Genomic DNA, 12,932 nt, shown 5'->3' with positions numbered 1-12,932 from the left:
TTTTCTTTAATTTCAACTGATTTTTAAAAATATTTTAAGCATATTTTACAAAAATACTTTTCATTACTTTACTTACTAGATTTATGCATGCACATGTTGGGAAAATATAATTAAAAGAACATTTTAAAAATAAAAATTTTGTGAAGTTACTAGAAGAAAAATATAACTATAAGAAAAATATTTTGAAATGCCCTAATCTTATGTATTTGGAATTTTATTAATTGGTAAAATTTACTTACTTCGAGAACTGTACCACTGGTTTCGACAGATTTATTAACAACTCTTAAGCTTCCTTCGACTTTAGGAGGTTCGATTGCAAATTTATTATCAATTTTTAACTTTTCTTCAACTACAGGAGAATCGACTATACCCTTGTCATTGTCCACAAATTTATTGACAAATTTTAAGCTTCCTTCAACTACAGGAGGCTCGACTACAGGCTTATTATTATTCTCAAATTTACTGTCATTTTCTAAAATTTCTCCAACTTTAGGAGATTCGACTACATCCTTATTATTATCCACAAATTTATTCTCGATTTCTAAGCCTTCTTCAACTGTAGGAGTTTTGACTGTAACTTCTACTCTTGACTCTACGGGTGGAGGTTCCATTGCAACTTCTACCCTTGACTCTACGTGTGTAGGTTCCATTGGAACTTCTACCCTTGACTCTACGTGGGGAGGTTCAACTTCTTCGTCATCTTCAATAAAGGGACGGTTCGGCTGCGGCGCATTCCTTTTGTAACGTCCATAAGATCCTAAAAAAACAGAAAAATATTGTGTGTGTGTTTTTATATTGTCTTATTCCAGACAAAGGCAAATCATAGCATGTATTTCGAATTTGACTATATAGCAACCTGTTCGATGTTTTGTAATAAAATTGAAAAAAGCACTAATTAAATCAATAAAATATGTCAGAGATTTTATTTAACTAAGTGTTGTAGTTAATGCTGATCTACAAATCAGTTGCAATACAAATGAAATTTGTCATTTGCAGCTATATTCGCTAAGTAGACCGAGAAAAGTTTCGCAGTAAAATTTTAACTTACTTCTGTGCTAACAAACTTTTGAAATTGATAATTTACTAATGAATATTTATTTAACTTCAAAATATTGTCTTTAAAATACTTTTTTTATTATATCCATACTTTTACAAAAGCCATCTTTGTTTTTAAAAAAAGGCAATTTATACATATATTTTTAGAAACTTTAAACTCTCTGTTTGAAAAACAATACGTTCTAAAAGGCATTTAGATATTGCCTATCTGTAGTTATGCGTGACAGCTTTAATTTTTTATGCATTCTGTTTGACAGTTTTGCTTTTATTTATTTTATCTTTAAATTTTCTCAAAATTAAATTTATTGTGAGTAATAGAAACTGCTATTAAATATCCTTGTTATATGTCAGTTAATCATTTCTTCATCTATTGAATCATCTATTTTCATTTATTAATTTATAGGAAATTACATTGCTTATGGCGGTAGAATGCCTTAACGGCATTTATTGACATCTTAACCTGAAGAGCAAATTATTTCCAGCAACTTTAGTCTCGTTGTTCCTAAATCAAAAAACAAAATCGATCATATATTAGTCAGTTAGAACCTGTGTTTAATACAATAGTCGATACAACCGTTTTCTAGCGGTTTTAAATATTTTTTTTTCTTGAGTGAAACTTAAAAAATTCTTGAAATCCAATCAAATTTTATTAGAGTAGACATTAGGTAAACATGCATAATAAATATTTCATGTCTTTTGCAATGAAACATTTATTATGCATGCATATTCATTCAATGCATAAATATTTACTCAATGCTGTCTTATTTTGTATTTAAAAATCAAATTAAAGTATTTCTTCTTTAAAAGAGTGGAAATTCATTTTATGCCATTACATCAAAAAGGAGATGTAATGGCATAAAATGCATCATTGAAATACTGCTTCAAATTTCTTACAATTAAATTAAAATCATGCTTTTTTAAAGAAATAGTATTGCCTCATATATTATACATGTTCAGAAAATTTAATGTAAAAGAGCTGTAAAATGTTAAATTGAATTGCTGGAAATCTAATAAATGCGAATTAAGAGGCACAATCATAACGTCTTTTCTAATTAATTTAGATATTGAATTCAAGTTTAAGCATGTCTAATTTGTAACCACTAAGATAAATTTTTTGCCAGCCATTTTTTTCATATTAATATTATGAGCTAAAATAGTTGTCGTAATTACTATTATCGTATTCACAAAACATCAAAGAAGGAGTAATGGTTGATCCCATTTTCTTCTTTATTTGGAATAAAATTATATTATTATGATTTATAAATACTGATTTACTTTTCAATGATGCATACACCGATTTGCAATGGATGTAAAATTGCTGTACATTGTTAAAAAAATGTAGGAAGTTTTAATACAAATAAACATAATTTAAAATTAAAATATTTAATACATAAAAGAAATTTGTTCCATTGTAAGCATCTGCAAAATTTCTTGCTTAAGCTTTTGAATGTCTGACTTTTTTATATCAAAAACTTTTTTTAATAAAAAATTCAACATTCTTAGAATAATCCCTGATAAACAAAACAATGTTTGCAATAATATCATTAAGAGTAGTTGATAAGAAAATTGGTTAGTTTTATAAAAGTAATAATGCTAATATTCAAGGTTTCATAATTTAAATCTCCAAATTTAAAATCTCGGAAAAGCACTTAATAGTGTAACAGTATTCTTTGATTCTGTAAGGATATTTTTACATCCATTTTTGCTCATCTTGCAGGTATCTTTTGTAATCTTAAAATTTCATTATTATTGAAAAAGTTTTATACATTTATTTAAAGTAATGCGTATTAAATAATTTAGATGGAATTTATCTCAAGAAAAAATATCATTTCTTCCAAGAAAGTTTTCATATATATATATATATATATATATATATATATATATATATATATATATATATATATATATATATATATATATATATATATTAATTTGTAATCAATGAATATATCAAAATAATTATTAATGTTTATATTTCACAATTAGCAGAACCAATTTTTATTTTTGATATGTTTATATGTTTATTTTTTTTTCAAAATGAAATATTATAATCAATTAGCCGTCTTTGGCGACCAGTTTTTTCACACAGTTTATTGACTTTAGACTTTTATATTATTTATGGGATGCATTTAAAAAAAGGCCTTTTTTAAAATTTCACCTTTTTATTTGACATTATTAAAAAACATGAATTAAATTGAAGCTGTTTAATGCAAATTAAAAAGTGTATATATTATGAAATAAAAGCGGAACTGTAAATGGGGTCAGTGATCGATAAAAGCATGCGATTGAATATTTCATTAAATGAGTTTGAATTCTATTGAAGCATTGCAACATGTAGTGTATCAAATTAAATTTAAAATACCATTAAAATTAATAGAAAAATTTAACAGAATTGAAATTGATATCATAAAAAAGCTAATTTATAGATAATAAAAATTATTCGTAAGATAATACAAAAACTTTTTGTAATTGATTTGGAAGATATGAACATCAGTTTCCATAGGCAAGTCACCAATTACCTATCTGGCGACAGATTAAGCTTTCTGTCAAAAATCTATTTCTTGATTTTTTTTTTATTTTTTTTACTCTTGTATTGATTCCAGATTGAATGTACTTTTTTGTGACACAGGGAATCGTCTCCAGAACATTTCTAATATAATTTTGCAGCTCCATTAATCTGCTACGCGAAGTGTTGAGCAATATAACTATAAAAACATGCAATAAAATAATGGTTTGTTTATATTTGACTGTAGCAATTCGACGATAAAGAAAAAGAGCAATTTCTGTCGTAAGTTAGTGTTTTATATATGTATGGATTTTTCAGTCACTGTTTAATGTTTTAGAATTCTGAAATTTTGCACAGTTTAGTTTTAATATTTTGGGAACTTAATTATAAGTTAATGTGTTAATCTTTAAATTATGAATATAATAATTTTCTTGGCATCATAATTATTCATTTTCGAATATAACATCCAATATTTATGAAATTGAGGGAATTCGTTTTTACTAAATTCAATTTTCAAATCGCCCTTGGTTTCCTTCGTTTAAATATGATTCAGTAACCCGTTGATAATTGTAATGATTAGTTATCTTTTTATATTGTCATTATAGTGTAATTAAACAATTAATATTGCAGTTTTAGCTAGTTAATTATAATTATTAAACTTGTGAGATTATTTAACATGGCTGGCAAATTGAGAAGCATATGTAACCGTACAAGCTAGTTGAAAGAGTAGGGACGTTAAGAACATTTTCAGATTTTTTTTCAATCGTTTTGCAGTACAGTGTTAGATCATTCAATACTTCTTTTTTCTTTTCTTTTTTTGTAATTTTATCTTATAGTTAAATCAATCTTATCAAACAAATTATTAACAAATCAATCTTATAAACAATTTAAATCATTCTCTGAAAGGAGAGTTTTATTTTATAGTTAAATGAATCGTATAAAACAAATTATTAACAAATCAATCTTATGAACAATTTAAATCATTTTCTGAAAGGATATGACCTTTTTTTTAATGTGAAGAAAATAATTTAAGTATTCTTTGACTTTTCTTAACCTACATGTTGTATAAAAATGAAATATTGAATAATGGCATAATTGCATTTACCGTAAATCCAATTTAAAAACCAAAATATAATTTAAGCATATCTAATTTGAGTTTAAAAGCAATAATAAATAGAAATTTTCTCATCTCTATTAGGCTTTCGTATGGCAGTTATATTAAAAAATTCTATGTGAAATGGTAATACCTGGATCGCTCTGCGAAGTGCTTTTGGAGAGTATTGTGGTGAGTTTTGGCATCGTCTTCAAACTTGCTGCCGCCAGCTTTGTCATTGTAGTGAGACCAAGTGTTGTCTTTCCTTTCACTAAAGCGAGTGTGTCGATTGTCGTCCTGCTTCGTGGAGTCTTTGCGTTTGCTACCGCCATTTTAGCAATAGCATTTGCTAATTTTTCCAGCAGAGCTTTCAATTTATTTTCTGTTTGTGTTGTCTTTTGAGTCTCTGTTGTCATAGCAATAATCTTTCTCGTAGTTTGAAGTGTTGTTGCACTTGCAGGTGATGAATTCCGACCATCAATCGTCTCTTCCTCCATTGCAGGTGATAAATTCAAACCATCAGTCGTTTCTTTTTCCTTTGCAGATGATGAAATCCGAGTATCAGTCGTCTTTTCTTCCGTTACAAGTGATGAATTCTGTCCATCAGTCGTCAATTTCATCTTTACAGATGATGATTTCCCACTATCAAGCGTCGTAGTCGACTGGGTAGGAGTGTTTCGAGTAGTTTTAGCAGAAGTAGTTGGACGATCTATAGGAGTTGTCGTGGTCGATTTCCCACTATCAGGCGTCGTAGTCGACTGGGCAGGAGTGGTTCTAGTAGTTTTAGCTGTAGTTGGACGATCTGTAGGAGTTGTGGTCGATTTCCCACTATCAGGCGTCGTAGTCGACAGGGTAGGAATGGTTCGAGTAGTTTTAGCAGAAGTAGTTGGACGATCTGTAGGAGTTGTCGTGGTCGATTTCCCATTATTCGTAGTTATTACTGGAAAGAAAAAAGATAAATATTCATGCACTTTTTAATATAAGGTTACATAGTCATTAACCTGAATATAACTCAATTAACTTTTATTAAACTTTTTTGCACTTCAGTCGAGGCAGTAAACCGCATTCTTAATAAACTTTGACAAGACTCAATAAACAAGATATATCATTCAATTTATGCTAATGATTCTGGATTATCTTGAAAGTTTGTAACGGCTTATTTTTTACTTTCTCGTATATGTAGTGTAGAGAAAATATAGTAATTGTCAAAAAATATGATCTCAAGTTTTTGACGAATCTCTACGTTTTAGACCTTCCTCAGTTCAAACCACATATTTTTAAACAATGTCCGTCTGTCTGTGATAAAGAGAACTCAAAAACGCTTTAAATTAGACGGTTGAAAATTGGTATACAGTCTTCACAACAAATTTTCAGATATCTATCAAATTTTGAATAAAACCTATGCAGAGGCTGTCCGGCTAGAAGTTAACAACATAATTATAAAACGAAGAGAGTTAAATGAATAAAATTCGGTACACAGATTTAATACATGTAGTGAAGACAAGTATCAAGCAGTCTGTACTTTCAGAAACCTGTTTGGTTTGGTTTAGTTATATTAACGTCCCGTTTGAAGCAACACTTGGGCTATTTTGGGACGGACCTCGTAATTTTGAACCGCGGTCAGATGACGAGGACGACACCTGAGCTGGCACCCCCCCTCTCCACACCACGCCACACCAGCGGGAGGACGTTTGGTCAGGACGGATTTAACGTGCAACAGACCCCCTTACACGACGGTTCTTCGGTGGAATCGCGTCTCGAACTTGAAACCCTCCGGTTCCGAAGCCGTGACCTTACCACCAGGCCACCACGGCCCTTCAGAAACCTGTAAACTAGATAACTCAAAGTTGCAATGATTTAAATATATCTTTGTTATGGATTTTGTGACTACAAGTGTAATTAGGTGTCACATTTTTGTTTCAAACGGTTTTGAAAAACGTGTCTAAAACTCAAATTCGATTTTGGACATTATTAACCGCATTCCAGGGATTAACCGCCAAATACCTCGCCAAGAATAATACGATAGATTCAGTAAAAAAAGCTAAATTCTAGCCAAAGGTTAAAATTTCGTAACTATTGTACGCCAATGCCATGCCAGGCGTTCCCTATCTTGAGAAGTTTATTTGAGTGTATGCGAGAAAGTTTTAGGGTGACCATTCTCGCTGGTTCGAAACTTTACTCAACTATTACAAGTATTATAAAAAATGATTTTTCTATTGTTAATTTATGTTTTCGCATATTTTGTTGTGCGCGGAGTGTGGGTATACAGAAATGCCAAAAAAAAAACTGTTCTTTATCAAAAAATTCGCTTTAAAGAGATCTCTTTGTTTTAGAGAATGCTGATGAGTGAAAATAATAACAGGAAAATGAGACTAACTAGATGAATCACGTTTGACTTGTGGCCTTTTCTTCAAAATATCAGATGTCAAATTTTGTATAAAATCCATCAATGTGCAGTGAGTCTGTGACTAACTAAATAGATAAAATTTGAGGGGTTTATCTTTACTTTAAAATCGTAAATAAATCTACACTAAATCTGTATCCTCTTTTTTTTACCAATAAATCAAAAAAAGAAAGCATTGTTTCGAAATTCATATTCATCTGTTATTATTATGCGATGAAGATAAATCCAAATCTCGAAATATTATGGAAATACTCAAATCGAAAAAAATGTTTTATTTTCTAAAATACGCACATGAAATAAATTGGTAATAATTCAGTCCGATCTAATATTGAACTGTAAACCTAATTTTGAAATATCTCCAGATTCAGACTGCAAAAAATCTGAAAATCTGAAGAAAGAAATTCTAGAAGTCTGATTAGAATAAAGAAAGTACTCAACGAGTAAATAAAATTAATAATCATTTCATAATAAGTCTCTAATTGATGGAAAACTAATATATTAATGTGAAGTAGATTTAGAAATTAATAAAAAATTGCAACCGAATCACTATTCCGAAGTGTCAAAGTAGGATGTTTTAAGCTATAATTATTTATTTTTAAAATTTCCTCTATTCAGTGATATTTTTTTTCAGATTTTTGAAAATTATTTAAATAATATTTCATAAACATTTATTTTTAAAATGTTTATTTAGTGAATATAAAAATTGATACTGACACAGCACTCACGTATGTAAGTGTAATAACAGAAACGATGAAAAATATTGTTGTAAAATATATTTCAAAAATATTTAAGAAAAATTATTAAAATTGAGAATGAAGCTTTTATATTTTTTAAAAAATAAAATTGGTTTCATTGAATAGTTTTTTTTTTTTCAATTTTTCAAATAGAGTTAAAATACTTTTTTGTTCTAAGAACTTTGAAATTATTTACGAAAAAAAGTAAAAATTTCGATAGATTTTCAGTTTAAAGTTTTTAAATAATTTCACTTGTGAGCATTTACATTCCAAAAGCAATTAATCTTCCAAATTAGGCAACTCTGCGTCCAACGGTCTGCTCATTAGAGTATTTTGAGCTAATTTTATATCATAAAATTGCAATTTTCAGATACTGTGCCAACCAATAAACATTGCCGTGGTAAAATTTTATGATTGATGCTTTCTCGTATATAAACTATACAAAAAAAAAGAAATATCGTACCAGTCAAAATATATGAATTCGATATTTTGTCGAATCTTTAGAGCTTCCTGAGTTCAAAAAGCACAATTTGGAATTATTTTCGATCATTTGTTTGTCTGTGATGGCGATAATACAAAAGTGCTTTGAGCAAGGCATATGAAAATTTGGCCAATGGTATCTACACCAAATTTGTGGATTACATTGAACAAATCCATTCAGAGGAAGTCTATCTGTCTGACTGTCTGAATACAAGTGATCGTGATAAATACAAAATGAAGAGGGCTATATAGGTACAATTCGGTACCCAGATTTAACATTAAAGCCGAGATAGCCTGGTTGGTAGAGCGTTAGATTCGCGTCCCTTAGGTTGCGAGTTGAACCCCGCCGGTCGAAGATTCCCCGCGTGCTTGGTAGCTGACGCGAGTATAAATCTGTCGTGGTCACAAAGTCCTCCATGTTGAGAGTAATACCACTGGGGGTACTGGATCAGGGGTGATCGTTCTCTGATTCAGGTCAAAATTATGATCTGTGAATGAGTGAATGAAATGCGTGAATGAAATCCGCCCCGTAAAAAGGGTTGTGACTTGTGTGTAGCTAAGTCGTTCTCTTGGCCCTAGATGGCACTACTATAAAAACAAGAGACGCTCCCTCACCGGCTTAAAATCGCTGTCTTCATAACAGCGGGCTTGTCCATGGCAAGTGCCATAAGAAACAACAACATTAAAGCAATTTGAAATCTTTTCCGTCCAAGGGTCTGTCTTTCTGTGCTTTTATCAATATGTATACCCGATAATTCATAAAGGCAATGACCTAAATATATGATAATATTATAATTATTAATAATATTATAAGTATATAATCTTACAATTATTATTAGAGCTCTGTATCAAATTCTGGTTTTTACCAGATGAGAAAAATAGCTCTGTGTCAAATTCTGGTTTTAACCAAATGGGGAAAATAGCTCTGTCAAATTCTGGTTTTAACCAGATGGGGAAAATCGTCCAAAATAACATTCGGTTTTTATGGTACTTGTATATTAATCGCCTCCCAGCGATTAGTCTCCAAAATAAATCTTCAAAGATTGCACTCTTGTGTTTGCCACGTAATTATTGTGTATCAATGGCACGAGTTTAACAATATGCAGATACTTTCATGTTCTCTAAAATTATCAGTTTGTCACTACAATAATTTTGTATTGAGCCAGATACACAATAAAGTTCTTAAATAATTTTGAAAAGAGAATTATTTGTGTAATTTTGCAATACTTCTGCAATTTAACAGTTCTGTATTTGTGTAATTTAACAATAAACCATTTACCTTTTCCACACTCATAGCGTTCAAGAATTTTTTCAATATCATTTGCACTGAATCCATCCCTTTGACCAATGGTCACATTTTCTTTGAGTGGTTTTATGGTAGGAATGCTCCTATTCTTGGCGAAATTGTTTTCTCCATAATGCATGATGGAATTATAATCGTAGCCTATACTTCCGTTTTGTACTTCATCTTGCGAATTCTTTTCAAAATTTTGTTTGTGTTCTAAAATAAAAATAAAATACAGAATGAATATACTTGATGCACCAAAAGTATAAAAATGTATAAATCGAGGCTGTGTTAATATAAAGCAGATATTACCGTTATTTAAATCTTAAATGCTTGATTTTTTTGATAATTTATATTAAATGATTTTTTTTAACTTTTTTATCATCACTATCTATGATGGTTAACTGTTTCTGCATTCATATTCATACCGCCCTTTTGCTGATGTCATATATTGGCCAATGGCAGAGAAGAACTATTATTAAATGCACTATTCTACCAATATGTTCTCTCAATTTTTGTTATACATCGTGCTTGCATTTCTTTTAACCTATTACTTATTCTTGAATTCGGAAATTCGGTTTTATACATGCGTCTGGAAGCATTTATTTCTTTGAAAAAGAAGACAAATGGAAGAAGGAAATATGTGCATTTATCAATAGATTGAACTGAGATTAGTCGCGGAATCAGAAGACTTAATTTCCACTCATTTGTCTGCGTACCACTCCTTAGCGAAGTACAATCGTTGAAAAGTGCTAGCATTGGGATCCTAAAACGAACAGTTAATTCTATTAAATATGATATTGTTCTAAACCCTAATTTTTATTTCTGTGTTGTATGCATTCGTATAATACCCTTCTGATTAAATAAAGTTTAATAGTAAGATATTATGTGAAGGGTTACGTTGACCGAAATCAGGACTTTCTACCACTGCCATCATTCTGCAACTATTACACATAACCTAACTTTCATTTTTTGAATAAATCACAAGAAAAATTCTTTAAAAATCATATTTTGTTTTAGACAGATTGCCTTAAGTTATTTAATGATATTATATTTTGTTTTAGACAGATTGCCTTAAGTTATTTAATGATATTATATTTTGTTTTAGACAGATTGCCTTAAGTTATTTAATGATATTATATTTTGTTTACAATAAAAAATAGCTTAATGCCAATCGGATACGATGAATTAAAATCGAACAGCTATAAATATAAACTTAAAAATTGGGGATAGCGATAAATATAGACAACTTTTCATTCAAAATTTCAAAATAAAATGTGGTATTTTATGTACATGCGCAACAAAAAGAGCATGCAGTCAAAAGTACAAGGAGCTTTAATTATTTTTTTTTTCCTTATCAGCACTGGTGTTTCCCTGTACACGCATAAATTGGCTTAGTAACATATTTAATGACAACAACAAACATTAGAGCTTAAATCTCATTCTCAAAATATATTAAATCTCATTCTTATATTATTTGGATCCATACTTGGCATTTAATGGTTGATTCTTAAGAAACACTTTTTCACAAATATAAAATTTCAAAAATATTTTTCTATCTTTTAGCAAATATAAAATATCAATATCTATCCTTTAGCATAAAAAAATAATCTTAATTTTTATTCAAAAATAAGATTATATTAGAATTATATGGATACAATTCTTAGTAAGTAGATTTTTCTTAGTAGTAGAAGTCTGAATTATACAATTTCAGCTTGATGGATTAAAAATTTAAACACTTACTATTTCTACACTTAAATATATTCATTAAAATATATTCCTCAAATGTTTATGGCCAAACAAAATGAAACAATTATTTATGATAATGAATAATTATTTATGGTAATGAATAATTATTTATGATAATGAATAATAATTTATGATAATTACAATTAATAAAATGATACAAAACTGTTTGGATCAGATTTTTATTAATATTAATAAGCCGTTAAACAAACCGTATTATTGTTTAAAAAATACATTCCATGATTTTTAGCTAAATTACGGTATCAAGTTCGTTTGTAACTCATTTGAGGTAGAAATTTATTTTTCCTTAATATTTTTAATGCCTCGCTTGTAATGCATATTTGACATAAGCGAACTGTATAGTTCGTTCAAGTTAAACCTGTGTGCTATAAAAAGACCTTAAACACGTTAGATAATTTATTAATAAAGATGTTTTAGTTGTAATAGTCATTGAAATGAATTCCAATGCTGATGAATTAAAAATCCCATGTCTCGTGATTTATGAATATTAGAAGAAAAAATTTCCACGGTAATAAAATTGATATCACTGAAAAGTTAAATATTATGAAATGGGTTAAAAACCGGTTTTTTTTCTTTGCTATTTTGCGCTCCCAAGTTTTTGAGGAAAGCTTTAAAACTTCAATCAATTTTTATTTAAAAATCTATTTGAAATTTTGAAAACCACTTTATTATAGGACATTAATTACAGAAAAAAACAACTGCGTACCAAATTTAGTAATTTTGGCCCACCGATCTCTGCGGGGCCATGGTAACCTAGTGGTAAAGTCTCGTCTTCGGTACTGGAAGACTCCAGATTCGAGACCTGGTTCCAACGAAGAACGGTCTGGTCTGTGTTTAAGCCATCTCGGCCAAATGTCCAAGTGTGCTGGTGTGATGCGAGAATTTGGAGACAGGTTGTCAGCTCAGGTGTCGTTCTCGTCATCTGAACGCGGTTCAAAATTACGAGGCTCGTCCCAAAATAACCTTAGTGTTGCTTTAAAGCAGTACGTTTATATAACTAAATTAAACCAAACCTATACGGAACATTTTGAACAATTTTCAAAAATGTGAGTTAGGGAACTTAGCAAGCAGTGAATTGATAGTATCCAGCCTGGAATTATTCATTATCGTGTTCAACAATTAACTCACTTTCTTTGATGTTTTCCCAAATTATCTCAACGTAGTCGTCTCTGTCAGGCCTGCTATGCTCGTGAAGGAAGCCCAAAGTGTGCATTAACTCATGAATAACGATTCCTTTGTCTTTGCAGCCATCGCCCAAGGATACTTTTCCCATATCGCTCCTGCCAACAGTGGCACTGCATCTGGGAATAAAACTGACATCAAAATATTGCATTTCTTTCAATTAATCATGCATTCCATAATACCCAGTAATTCAATTTTTTTTCTATAATTAATGAGATATATTCTCATAGTTAATCTTAATGGATAACCTCATTCAGAATGAATGGCTTTCATCTGGAAATTTTGATTACCTTATAGAGATGCTCCAGAGCTTCATTGATATATTTTTAAGGATGATCGTTCATATTAAGACAAACAACTTTTGTAATAGAAATAGGAGTCGTGAACTCAAGTGGTAATCACTACAAAGAGCTATTTTGAAAAGG

At 29.8% G+C, this 12,932-nt stretch overlaps 1 protein-coding gene across 1 annotated transcript in view; it reads right to left on the bottom strand.

Annotated features, from left to right (window-relative positions):
• LOC129981378 (uncharacterized) overlaps nucleotides 1–12,620 on the bottom strand; it is a 65,929-nt gene extending 53,309 nt beyond the window's left edge. The window contains exons 1-4 of the mRNA XM_056092205.1: nucleotides 12,454–12,620; nucleotides 9,553–9,774; nucleotides 4,810–5,595; nucleotides 240–757 (exon numbers count right to left, since the gene is read on the bottom strand). Of these exons, the coding sequence (XP_055948180.1) occupies nucleotides 240–757; nucleotides 4,810–5,595; nucleotides 9,553–9,774; nucleotides 12,454–12,598 (1,671 nt within the window). The 5' untranslated portion in view covers nucleotides 12,599–12,620. The remainder of the gene's footprint in view (nucleotides 1–239; nucleotides 758–4,809; nucleotides 5,596–9,552; nucleotides 9,775–12,453) is intronic.
• Nucleotides 12,621–12,932: the final 312 nt, after the last annotated feature.

The sequence above is a fragment of the Argiope bruennichi genome, chromosome 8 (assembly GCF_947563725.1).
Source record: "Argiope bruennichi chromosome 8, qqArgBrue1.1, whole genome shotgun sequence".
Lineage (NCBI taxonomy): Eukaryota > Metazoa > Arthropoda > Arachnida > Araneae > Araneidae > Argiope > Argiope bruennichi.
The sequence above is the reverse complement of the archived record's forward strand: the minus strand, read 5'-3'. Positions and strand labels throughout refer to the sequence as shown.